General features: G+C 44.2%; 2 protein-coding genes across 9 annotated transcripts in view; one reads left to right on the top strand and one right to left on the bottom strand.

Annotated features, from left to right (window-relative positions):
• DLGAP2 (DLG associated protein 2) overlaps positions 1 to 12,313 on the bottom strand; it is a 1,381,880-nt gene extending 1,369,567 nt beyond the window's left edge. The window contains exon 1 of one of the 2 annotated variants that reach the window (XM_073626624.1): positions 12,008 to 12,313. The gene's annotated coding sequence lies outside the window, so the exon portion shown is untranslated. The remainder of the gene's footprint in view (positions 1 to 12,007) is intronic. The other variant, XM_073626625.1, reaches the window with a different exon arrangement.
• Positions 12,314 to 12,388: 75 nt separating this feature from the next.
• Positions 12,389 to 13,012, top strand: part of ERICH1 (glutamate rich 1) — a 190,450-nt gene continuing 189,826 nt past the window's right edge. For 2 of the 7 annotated variants that reach the window (XM_073626633.1, XM_073626632.1), the window contains exon 1: positions 12,389 to 12,580. Coding sequence is in view for 2 of the 7 variants with exons in the window: in XM_073626634.1 (XP_073482735.1) it covers positions 12,559 to 12,580 (22 nt within the window). In the remaining 5 variants the exon portion in view is untranslated. The remainder of the gene's footprint in view (positions 12,581 to 13,012) is intronic. The other 5 variants (XM_073626634.1, XM_073626629.1, XM_073626630.1 and 2 more) reach the window with 4 other exon arrangements.

The raw sequence follows: 13,012 nt of genomic DNA, 5'->3' as shown, positions 1-13,012 counted from the left end.
ACCACCAAAAGCTCTATTTGTGGGGAAAAAAAGGACTCAAATTTGTTTGGGTACAACATCGTACGACCGTGCAATTGTCAGTTAAAGTAATGCAGTGCCGAATCGCAAAAAATGCTCTGGTCAGTAAGGGGGTAAATTCTTCCGGGGATGAAGCGGTTAATGCACCGCTGTCAAGCCCTTCAGCGAACAAACTGCCTCCTGCTACAGCCAAATATTTCAACTTTTGACTCATCGGTCCAGAGCACTTGCTGACATTTTTCTGCACCCCCAGTTCCTAGGTTTTTGTGCATAGTTGAGATGCTTAGGCTTGTTTCCACGTCAGAGGTATGACATTTTGGGTGCAAATGCTTCCAAGAAGACCACTTCTGGTCAGACTTCTCCAGACAGTAGATGGGCGTACCTGGGTCCCACAGTTTTTTCACCAATTCTGTGCTGATGGCACTGCTGGACATCTTCTGATGTTGAAGAGAAGTAAGTGTGCACCAGTTTTGGTAAATCCCCCCAGTGGCTGACAAAGGTGCTTTTTATAGGCCAAAAAAAAAGTCAAACACCTGTAAAAGAGGTGTCTAAGACTTGTGTGCATGAGGCTTAAAAGATAGATTACATAGCTCAAATCTACTAATAAGCTGTGGGCCCACACTGAGGCTCTATTCACAGCATGGTGTTCTGTTTTGCAGGCAGAATTGCCACAATTTGGAAACGCCACAAATTGCGGGACACCCTTGCGATCCCCGTTACTTTGAATGACACCAAATCGTGGTGCGATTCTGCCACAATTGTCGCCCGATGCTTCTTGTACTTCTTTTCGGCGCCTGGCATCCCACGATTCTGTTTGCGCGTTTACCATGATTCATCGGGCGACAATTGCAGCAGAATCGCGCTGTGATTTGGTCCCATTCAAAGTAACGGGGATCGCAAGGATGTCCCGTGATTTGCGGCATTTCTGAATCACAAAATGGAACGCCATGGTGTGAATAGAGACTTTTTTTAACAACAAATATGTCATACATTTCTTCTCTGTGCAATGGTTTTACACAGCAGCCCCGATCCTGCTCTTCTTGGGGCCACCACCAGTGCTCCTGGCCCCTCTTCCTTATCAAGTGCCCCCATAGCAAACCACTTGCTATAAGGGCATTCGTACGTGCTCCATCCCAAGTCAGTTTAGAGTGGCTCAGCCCCACCAACCCCCTACTCGCATCACTGGCTGTGATGGACAGCCAATGAGGAGAGAGAACCGACAGAGCTGCTGCTCTCATACATTACTGGATGATCGAGATCAGGCTTATGTAAGTATTTAGGGGAGAGCTGCATGCCAAAAGGTTTTTTACCTTTTTTACCTTTTTTTAAAGGTAAAAAAACCATCTGCCTTTAGAACCACTTTAATATGAAAGGCCTTTTTGGGTTTACCGTAGCTAACATCATGTGGAAAGGTGGGACATAAAGCAGAAAAAATGCTCTGACAAGATAATGCATGTCCGTGCCAAGAACATTTTGTCTTATTTTCTAGCTGAAAGGCTTAGGTCATCCTCTTTATTATTCTGTGGCTTGGTCCCAGCAAGCAGCAACTAGTTGCAGATATATTAAGTGATCAGTGACAGAGTAATGCTGTCCCAAAATTACAAGAAATAGCAGCATCAGTATGAAAACAAGAGTGTGATCCTGAAAATTATGAAGACTAATAAAAGGGACCAATAATAAAAAGTGTTACTAAAATGTAATGCTGCAGTGTTATTGATTTCATATCTTAAGTTTTGCCTTGATCTTACCATACTTAATAATTTATGTTGAGTAAAAAAGGCCAATTACCTCTATGAAATGAGTAACACAGCTACACTAGGCTTCTTAAAATAATTCAACAATGTACTAAAAATACTTCTAAGAATAAACTCTGCTGCAATCTTTATTACCATTGATTTGTATGTGTTTGGTTTTCTCTCTTTTTTTTTTTTCTTCTTCTTTAACATTCTGCTTAAAAATTTGTGAATCAGTACTGCTTGGACCTTGAAGAAGGGGACATACCCCAAAAGCTTGTCCTGAAAAATTGTATGTTAGTGCAAATAAAAAAGTATCATGGACAGTACTCAATTTTCTCTGTCAAGAATAAAAAAAAAAAAAAAAATCTCCAGCTCAGTAAAAATTATGTTCCTTTACAAATTCATCAAATCATAGAAATGATTAATCACGTTAATTAAAAGAGAAACTGGATATTACAGTCATTGATCAAACTCTGATGACGGCATATAGTTCTAGGGCAACATTTCATTTATGTTAACAAATGTGCTAGTATTGTGTCCCAAGTTAAACTTTTCTATTGTATAAAGAGGTATTAAAAGTAGTGTAATTGTGTGTTGACATATGGATAACTAAAACTGTAACAAACACAATGGGGAGAATTTACTAAAACTGGAGAAGACAGAATTTAGAGCAACTGTGCACAGTAACACAGAAGCTTCTCACTTCAGTTTCATCGGGAAAGCTTTCAAAGCAAGAAGCTGATTGGTTGGCATACATAGCAACTTCACATTCTGTCTGCTTCAGTCTAAAGAGCAGTTCACACATGCACGGTTTTGCGCATTCCCGCGCATTCCTGCACAGTGCATTTACGACAGCCCATACATTTCAATGGACTGCCAAAAAGCATGGCAGGCACAACTAAACTGCATGGTACTGTGGTGCAATGTGTTTTGGTGGCCAAAAACACAGTCACATTTGTGAAATGCGTGGGAGTGCCATTAAGAATTAATGGCAGCTACATGCGTCTGCAGATGGCAGCGCGTGCCCATATGGTGCAGGTAACCAGGTACTTCTGTGAGCGTTCATGCACTGCAATTGGTGTGAACCGATCCTTGGGCTAGGTTCACACTTATAGGAGCAACTGAACGCTTGCGAATTTCAGCATGTTTTCCATGCAATCACATGCATCATGTGTAGGGCAGCCCATTCATTTCAATAGGCTGCTTTATGCAGGAGAAACACTGAAAATAAGTCCCTACCCCAAAAAAATCCCTGCATTAAACCACGTGGTGCTGCTGTATCATGCAGTTTGGCGCAAGTGAAAATGCACACGCTAGCAGAAGTGTGGAGGTGCCATTAACAATTAATGGCATTGCCACGTGTCTGCTAGGGCAGAGTGTTTCTGTGGGTGTTGGGAAAGTGTGCAATATACATACGTTCCTGAGACACAAAGGTGTGAACCTTGCCTTAGTAAATTCCCCTCAATATTTCTAGATCCAATTACATGCAATGGTGATATGCAACACACTGCAAGCCATAGCAACTAATTTTATTTAAAGAGGATTTAATCCTAAATTGGGGCATTCCTAGCACACTCTGACTGTGACGGAGTGACTGACTCCCATGCGCATGTACAGGATGACGTCATCCCCACCGGCCAATCAAGAGGCCGAAAACCTGGCACCCAGGGAGAAGATGACAGTGGCTAGTGGGGGATGTAACGGCCACATCACTGGAAGATTGAAGTGGATATATTCCAGAGTTTAGTTCCATTTTACTGTAAGCATGCCTATTAAAATGACATTAAGTTATGGATGTATCTATGGGTTACTGCACATTTTTTCCTTACTAGTATAACCAAATAAGAAAACATTATTTATAAATACAATTGGTAATGTCTTTTATTTTGAAAGTGATTCTAAAGGAAAGAATTTAAAAAAATAAATATATAGTATACAATGATCTTGCACAGAGCAGCCACGATCCTCTTCTTTTTGGGTCCACCTCCCCTGGCGCTCCTGGCTCCTCCCCCTTGCTGAGTGCCTCCAATAGCAAACCTCTTGCTATAGGGGGGACTCGAGTAGGCTCGCTCCTGATCCGGGCTCTGTGTGTCCATTCATATGCAGAGCGTGACTTGACCCCGTCCCCTGCTCTTTCCCTATTGGCTCACTGGCTGAGATTGTGGGAGCCAATGAGGAGAGAGACCCGGGAGAGCCACTGCTGTCATGCACATCACTGGATCGAGATGGCGCTTAAGTATAAGGGGGTGCTGGGGGGATAGAACTGCGCCCAGAAGGTTTTTTACCTTAAAGCATAGAATGCATTAAAGCGGTAGTAAACCGCTGAAAAAAAAAAAAACCCTGCAAGACAATAGCTTAATGTGCTAGTACGCATCACATACTAGCACATTATGAAATACTTACCGTAGATGAAGCCCTGCAGTGGCACCCAGTCACAGCTGAGGGAGCTGACATGTTCCCTCAGCGTTTCTTCTGGGATCGCTGGCTTTGGCGCTGTGAGTGGCCGGAGCCGCGATGACGCCACTCCCGCACATGCGCATTGGAGCCCTTCATTCTGGCAAGTTCCGGCAGGATACACTGGACCTGCAGAGTGCATGCATCAATGACATCAGCGGTTGCATGCGGGGTCAATATCTCCTAAACCTGTAATGTTATTTTCACCTACAGGTAAGCCTTATTATAAGCTTAACTGTAGGTAGAAATCACCAAGCAGGCAATACAACCGCTTTAAGGCAGGGGTCTCCAAACTTTCAAAGCAAAGGGCCAGTTTACTGTCCTTCAGGCTTTATGGGGGCCGGACTGTGGCCAGGGGCAGTAAAAAATGCCTGGCATCAGTTCCCCAACATTGGTTTTAATGGGAAGCATAGTGCACCATTATTGATATCAATGAGATGAATAGTGCCCCCCTTGATAGTATCAATAGGGGGAATGGTGCTCCATCAGTGGGATCAGTTGGTTGAATAGTGCCCCAAGGGCCAGATATGGGCAAGCAAAGGGCCACATCCAGCTCCTGGGCGGCAGTTTGGAAACCACTGCACTAAGGTAAAAAACCCTGAGTGAGCCTTTAGAACCACTTTAAACCTGCAATGTATTATGCTGTCCTTCTTAGTAAGGTGGTCTTTTTTCTAAGTTTGGATGTTTATATCCCACACTAATAAAAGCATATTGATATATGTATTTACAGACTTATTTATAAGGATAAACTTTATTTCTCATCTGCAGTGCAGGGTGAAACATTTAACTTTCTGCAGGTCTGGTTCTGCATCTGCAGAGTGCAATCACCAAATCCACAAAGGTTAAATAGCAAAATCCAGTCCACATGGATGGAATGACTGTGCTTCTACATGTATAGATATGTTTATTCCTCTTAAGCTCAAGTGACTCAAATTTGCATTCAACCTTAGTAGATACATTAGTAACTTTACAAGAAGATGTGGAAATAAAGGAGTGATAAATGTCCTATTGTTGAGAAATGTAAGAGCCGCAGTGGGACTCATGAAAGCTTGTACCATGTGCACTCTGTGAAGTGACTTAATGAATACAGTGTATGCTGCATAGGCGTACTCAGCACCCTGCACATTACAGAGAGCTGGACAGCAGCCAAACCCCAGCACACTGCCTAAATCTCATTTATGCAGACTGGGAACTAAAGATGGAATGTAAGGAAGAATGTATTTAGAGGCCAAATGGGCTAACACATCCATAGGTGATATTTTACTGTCATAAAGTGAACAATGAAAGGACAAGGGCAGTCTTTTCTGAACAATAAGTGATAGAGTGATGATGTTGATTTTTTATGTAACAATGTATCAAAGGAACAAGTAAAATAGGTGTATAAATATATGAATAACCATCCAATAGCATATAATCAAAATAAAGAAAAACTATTGGTAAAAATAAACAAGTGCAAAGTGACCACACTCGTGCCCTACGGGGATGTGCAGTAGTGAAATAAATGTATAACACAGGGGTGTCCAAACTTTTTTCAAAGAGGGCCAGATTTGATGAAGTGAACATGCGTGAGGGCCGACCATTTTGCCTGACATTTTTTGAACCATTAAAATTTGGTCTAAGTGTGTTCATTCAAGCACTAATACACTGCCCAACAAGAATTCTCCTGCCTTTGTGGCTGTGTGTGGTGTAGACATGAGCTTGGGCGTGTTATTTGGATATATTTATATTTGTATTTATTGGCGTATAACACACACCTTCACTTTAAGAGGGAAGTTTCAGGAAAAAAAAGTAAATTTTAAATAAAGAACAGTGAAGCAAAATAAGGGTCAGTGCCCATCTGCAGCCTCACAAGTGCCATGAATGCAGCACCCCCATTGCCATGAATGCAGCACCCACCATTGCCATGAATGCAGCACCCACCATTGCCATGAATGCAGCACCCACCATTGCCATGAATGCAGCACCCACCATTGCCATGAATGCAGCACCCACCATTGCCATGAATGCAGCCCCACCATTGCCATGAATGCAGCACCACCACTGCCATGAATGCAGCCCCACCATTGCCATGAATGCAGCATCCACCATTGCCATCAGTGCAGCCTGATCGATGCCCATCTGCAGCCTTGGAGGAGACAGGGAGGGGGCGGGACAAGCACCAACACATTACATACAGGAGAATCTGTTTCCTCAGTGGCCTCTTTAATACAAAGTCCCACCTCCTATCATGGACAGAATAGTCATCCAATGGCAGCACAGGAGATGGGACTTCCTATTACAGAGGCCTTCGTGTAAACAGGAAATTCTCACTGTATGTATGGCACTCGTCCCCCCTCCCTGTCCTCTCTAAGGCAGCCAGCATGTATATCTTTTGTGGCCTCCGGCACTCAGGGATTCGTTGGGGGCCACAAAAGATATACATGTCCAAATTACCAGGTGGGCTGTTCGAAACCAAAACGTGGGCCACAATTGGTACAACACAATGTAGTCAAAAATAAAAACACAGTAGTGTCAAATATGGTGACAGTGAGTGATCTTCCATTGGATATGATTGGATAGATTAATAGCAGCACAGTCATTGGCTCCCGCTGCTGTCAATCAAATCCAATGGTGCTGGGGGCGTGGCCGAGTCCAGCATTTGTGTCTATGGACGCCAAATGCTCGCAAGGTAACCCCCCGGTAGAGCGCTTCTCAAAGAGGGTTATCTGATAGGAGGAGGCGCCGCAAGAGCCACCGGAGGCAACTAGAAAAGGAGGATCAGGGCAACTCTGTGCAAAACGAGCTGCACAGTGGAGGTAAGTATGACATGTTTGTTTTTTTAAATTTAAAAAAAAAACGAGGGTTTACAATACCTTTAAGCTACATAATTTAACCACTTCCTGGCCGCCGTATGCAGAATGACAACTGGGAAGTGGTTCTGTTATCCTGACTGGGTGTCATATGACGTCCAGCAGGATAACATGCCGGCGAGCGCGAGTGCGGCGTGTCAGTCTGACACCCCGAATCTCCGATCGTGATAAGAAGCCTCTGTCAGAGGCTTCTTACCACGTGATCAGCTGTGACCAATCACAGCTGATCATCACATGAACGAGGAAGTGCCGGTAAACGCCATTCCTTGGTTCGCGCTGACAGGGAGAGCCGATCGGTGGCTCTCCCTGTCAGAGGGGGGGTCTGTGCTGATAATCAGCACATTGATTATCAGCACAGCCCCCTCAAATGTACAAATCACCTGCCAACCAGTGCCCAGCAATGTAAAAACAATAAATTCTGCCAGTGCCCACCACAGTGCCAATCACTGCCCAGCAGTAACACCTTTCAGTACTTATCAGTACCTCATCATCAGTGCTGCCCATCAGTGCCACTTGTCAGTGCCGCCTGTCAGTGCCCATCACAGCAGCCTGTCAGTGCCCATCAGTGCCGCCTGTCAGTGCCCATTAGTGCCGCCTGTCAGTGCCCATTAGTGCCGCCTGTCAGTGCCGCCTATTGGTGCCCATCAGTGCTGCATATCAGTGCCACCTATCAGTGCCTATCAATTCTACATATCAGTGCCAACTCAGTGCCCATCAGTGCCGCCTCATCAGTGAAGGGGAAAACAAAATTTTATGACAGAAACTAAAAAAAAACTTTTTTTTTTTCATTTTTTAAAATTTTTTATTATATTTATTTATTTATTATATTTTTACTTAGTTTGTTTAGCAAAAAATAAAAACCGCAGAGGTGATCAAATGACACCAAAAGAAAGCTCTAATTGTGGGAACAAAATGATAAAAATGTAGTTTGAGTACAGTATTGCATGACCGTCCAATTGTCATTCAAAGTGTGAAAGCGCTGAAAGCTGAAAATTGTCCTGGGCAGGAAGGGGCATAAGTGCCTGGTATTGAAGTGGTTAAAGTGATAGCGCGAGAGTCACATTTACTTTAGTCTTTTCTGGACAGACACTTAAAAAGTAATTGTCCCAATCAAAAAAAAGTATTCTTAGTCCCAAACCTCTATAAGCAAATAACGTTTTTTCAAATGTGCTCAGCACATACTTGAGGGTGACTAGTTATGTAACAGACAGAAAAAAAAAGTTCTAATGGTAGCACTACCTACCACCCACAAGATGTACATCTAGAACAGATGCCACCCCCTCAGACAAATTTGTATTATCTGTTAGACTTTGGAATCCTCCCTCAGTCAAAGCACCTGCGAGGAGGGGGTGGCAAAGGGCTTATTTTAGACTGAGTAACAGAAAAGGGAGCTCAGCTGCTCTCTGTGGAAGTGAGTCATTCGCTATCCATTCACTGTCACTGACTGTGCTGCCTCTCCTCGGCCGCGTACTGGGGATCTGATTCAGCACCACGGACAGCAGCGCTGCCTGCGGATAGCGGAGAGCTGGAGAAGCTTGAGAGCTCATTCATTCCACTCTAGACCAGGACCACTCTAGACCAGGACCACTCTAGACCAGGACCACCCTAGACCAGGACCACTCATGACCAGGACCACTCATGACCAGGACCACTCTAGACCAGGACCACCCTAGACCAAGACCACTCTAGACCAAGACCACCCTAGACCAAGACCACTCTAGACCAAGATCACCCTAGACCAAGACCACCTGGTGATCGCTTCTACTATCACATTCCCTACACTACGCTGGGCACGCTTCAGCTTGAAACGTTACAGGGAAGCGATCCTAGCTAACCAGCTAGTCCCAATAGGTTACCATATACTATACAATCTGATCTCCTTTAGTTACACCATCAACCATGTAGTTAAAGGATCCTCCTGTATTGATAGAAATGTAATGAATTATTTTACCATGCACCCATATTACATAGCTTTGGCATGCCTACAAAGCGTACAGAGATTGTATAGTGTGATAGGATTGATGCCTTTACACTTCGGACCGTCCCTGAATAATCAACATTGATCCTAGGCAGCTTTTCCGCAACTACAGGGCAATCAGTTATAAACCCGATCACTAAAATATTCCATGAGCATGCTAATGTTATTTAAAAAGTCATTTTTTTGTTATTTTATGTTACTTTTATTAAAGTAATACCTGGCGATTCTGCCTTGAAGATACTTCTTCAGGCACCTATTACCCTATAGATTGTAAGCTCTTATGAGCAGGGCCCTCTTAACACTTTTGCATTTTATTGTATTGTAACTGTAGTTTCTCCCTTTTATACTGTAAAGCGCTGCACGACCGGTTGGCGCTAAATAATAATAATAATAATAATAATAATAGGGTGACTATGCTATGTCCCTGTCTCCCAACCCTGCTCCCTGTCACATACTACCCCACTGCTACATCATTGCCTCATTAAATCATCATCACTACATCAGGCATGGTCGCCATCAGGAAAGGCAACCTGAAAAGTGACCCGTTTCCATCATGGGAATGCATGCATGTAGAGGAAGCGGCTTCAAAAAGGCTACAGGAGATCAGCAGCAACAAAAAGTAGAAACAATGCAAAAACAGGTATTCTATTTTAAGAAAGATCAATTGTTTATGAAAAACATTGCTTTAGCAAACTACATGCCATTCAGTTAGTGTTTACATGTAGTTTAATACCATTAGACTCTGTTTACGAAGGGTAAAGAGCTTTATTTTTAGCCACTTGATTGTATCTGATTGAACGCAGCTGAAAATAACTGTTACTTGGTAAAAAATAAGAAATCCTGGAGTGTATTGTATAGGGTACTAGTAGTGACCAGTGATAACATAATACCATTCACCTTCCTGCTGTCAGAGATTCTCTTACACAGTGGCAGCACTTCTCATTAGAAGAGGTGACATCAGGATATATATGAACAGCTCTGGATATACTGTCACTGCTCTCTATGGCTGATGATTACCCCGTGTACACATTCATGACATCTATACATCGCCTCCTCATGTATAGAACTGGATCAGAAGTGAGCAATGTAATCAGGACACACAGCAAGCCCCACCATGCTATGGAACATGTTCCCCATCCCCTGCTCCCATTTTCTCATAGCTCAGAATAAACATGGGTATTGATGGGGTTTTCAATGTCATTATTAGAAAATGCAGCAAACACAAACCATCTAACAGTCACCAGTATACAATAGTATAAGTTGCTTGTGGATTAAGAAATGCATGAATGGCCAGAAAGAAAATGTGATACGGGAGGAGAACACAGCCCATGGCACATACCCAGCACCATTCACCTCCAATAGATCTCCTCATCACCTCCAACAGATCACCTCATCACTTCCAATAGATCACCCCATCACCTCTAATAGATCACCCCATCACCTCCAATAGATCTCCTCATCACCTCCAATAGACCCCTTCTACACCTCTAGTAGATCATCTCCAATAGATCTCACCGTCACCTCCAATAACCCTCATCACCGCACCTCCAATAGATTTTCCTATCACCTCCAATAGATCAAACCATCACCTCCAATATCCCTCACCACCTCCAATAACCCTCACCACCACCTACAATAGATCTCCTCATCACCTCCAATAGACCCCCTCATCACCTCTTGTAGATCATCTCCAATAGATCTCACCCTCACCTCCAATAACCCTCACCACCGCACCTCCAATAGATCAAACCATCACCTCGTCACCTCCAACAGATCTCACCATCACTTCCAACAGATCTCACCATCACTTCCAACAGATCTCACCATCACTTCCAACAGATCTCGCCATCACTTCCAACAGATCTCGCCATCACTTCCAACAGATCTCGCCATCACTTCCAACAGATCTCGCCATCACTTCCAACAGATCTCACCATCACTTCCAACAGATCTCACCATCACTTCCAACTGATCTCACCATCACTTCCAACTGATTTCACCATCACTTCCAACTGATTTCACCATCACTTCCAACAGATCTCACCATCACTTCTTCCAACAGATCTCACCATCACTTCCAACAGATCTCACCATCACTTCCAGTAGATCACACCATTACTTCCAATAACCCTCACCTTCAATAGATGCTCTCCATCACCTCCAACAGATCTCACCATCACCTCCAATAGATGCTCTCATCACCTTCAATAGATGCTCTCATCACCTCCATTAGATGCTCTCATCACCTTCAATAGATGCTCTCATCACCTCCAACAGATCTCACCATCACCTCCAATAGATGCTCTCATCACCTCCAATAGATGCTCTCATCACCTCCAATAGATGCTCTCATCACCTTCAATAGATGCTCTCATCACCTTCAATAGATGCTCTCATCACCTCCAACAGATCTCACCATCACCCCCAATAGATGCTCTCATCACCTCCAATAGATGCTCTCATCACCTTCAATAGATCTCACCATCACCTCCAACAGATCTTACCATCACCTCCAATAGATGCTCTAATCACCTTCAATAGATCTCACCATCAGCTCCAACAGATCTCACCATCACCTCCAATAGATACTCCCATCACCTTCAATAGATCTCACCATCACCTCCAACAGATCTCACCATCACCTCCAATAGATGCTCTCATCACTTCCAACAGATCTCACCATCACCTCCAATAGATGCACTCTCATTACTTTCAATAAATCTCACCATGACCTCCAATAGATCCTCTCATCACCTCCAATAGATCCTCTCATCACCTCCAATATATCCTCTCATCACCTCCACTGTATCTCCCCATCACCCTCAGTAGATCCCTCATCACCCCCCAATAGATTCCCTCATCCTGTGCGGACTCTGGGGGATGATGTTCATTACAAGCCAAGTTAAACTGGTCATCCAATTCCACCGTAAATGAATAGAAGTTATCATGTAGAAGTTGCATGCTGGACTCACCTTTCTCAGGAGGGCTGTCATTCTAATGCATTATTCGTTTATTGCATTACAAATGGCAGGACGAAGAGTTGATCTGAGTTTGTAAGTGTCAATGCTGTAAACTTTCCCTCCTCGGTGCACACGCAGACATGTGTATCAGTGCACGGTGTGCAGAGAGCATTAGACATTCCCTGTGTCTTCTCCTGTAGCCGCTCTCCTCAGCACCTTACTAAAGCGCTCTCGGAGCTTCAAAGGCTTGCAGCTTCTGCGCATGCGCCAGCCGTCCAGCTTGCCGCACATGCGCGGCGGAGGCGGCGTGTTCAAGGAGCTTTTTAAGGCGTCTATATTTGGAGAGTGGGCTGGGCCAGCGACGAGTGGTTAGGTTATGGCCATTTCACTGATTGGTGGGTTCAAGGAATAGTCGCGTGTGTATTGGTGAGATTTGGTAGATGGGTGGGGCTGTAGAAGTGACATGTGTCACTTCCCTGGTTCTGCGTGTTGTTGTTGTGGTGATCGGGGAGAAGTAGAGAGGAGTTGGCGGCTGTATGCGATGTAAATCCTGAGCGGGTGTCATGTGTGCGGCCAGGAGGGAAGGTAACATTCACTGGCTGGGCTCGTTCCATGTCATGGCTCTGCTCTCTTAGTAATGGGGTGCAGGGGAAGTAATGATTGGAGTTCCTGATTATTTCCCACCCCCCAAACCTCATGTGGAGGATCCTCATATATTACTGCACGGGCTTATTATTGGGGTGTAGACGGAGGGATTGGCCATACACACTACAATCTGATTGTACCAAAACGATGTCATTTGAGGACCAACCTTTACAATCCAATCATGCAGACCCTTACATCACATAGTTGGTGGATCTAAAGGAGATCGTACAATCAGATGAGATAGTGTATGGCCAAATTTAGAACGCACATTCATTCCTATGCGTCCTGTCCCATTCATATCAATTGGGATGCAGTAGCTGCACAGACACAGCCGCGGCTCCCAGTTTGATAACCACGGGCAGCCCCAAACGC

The sequence above is a fragment of the Aquarana catesbeiana genome, linkage group LG04, assembly GCF_042186555.1.
Source record: "Aquarana catesbeiana isolate 2022-GZ linkage group LG04, ASM4218655v1, whole genome shotgun sequence".
Lineage (NCBI taxonomy): Eukaryota > Metazoa > Chordata > Amphibia > Anura > Ranidae > Aquarana > Aquarana catesbeiana.
This window is presented reverse-complemented; position numbering and strand designations above follow the sequence as displayed.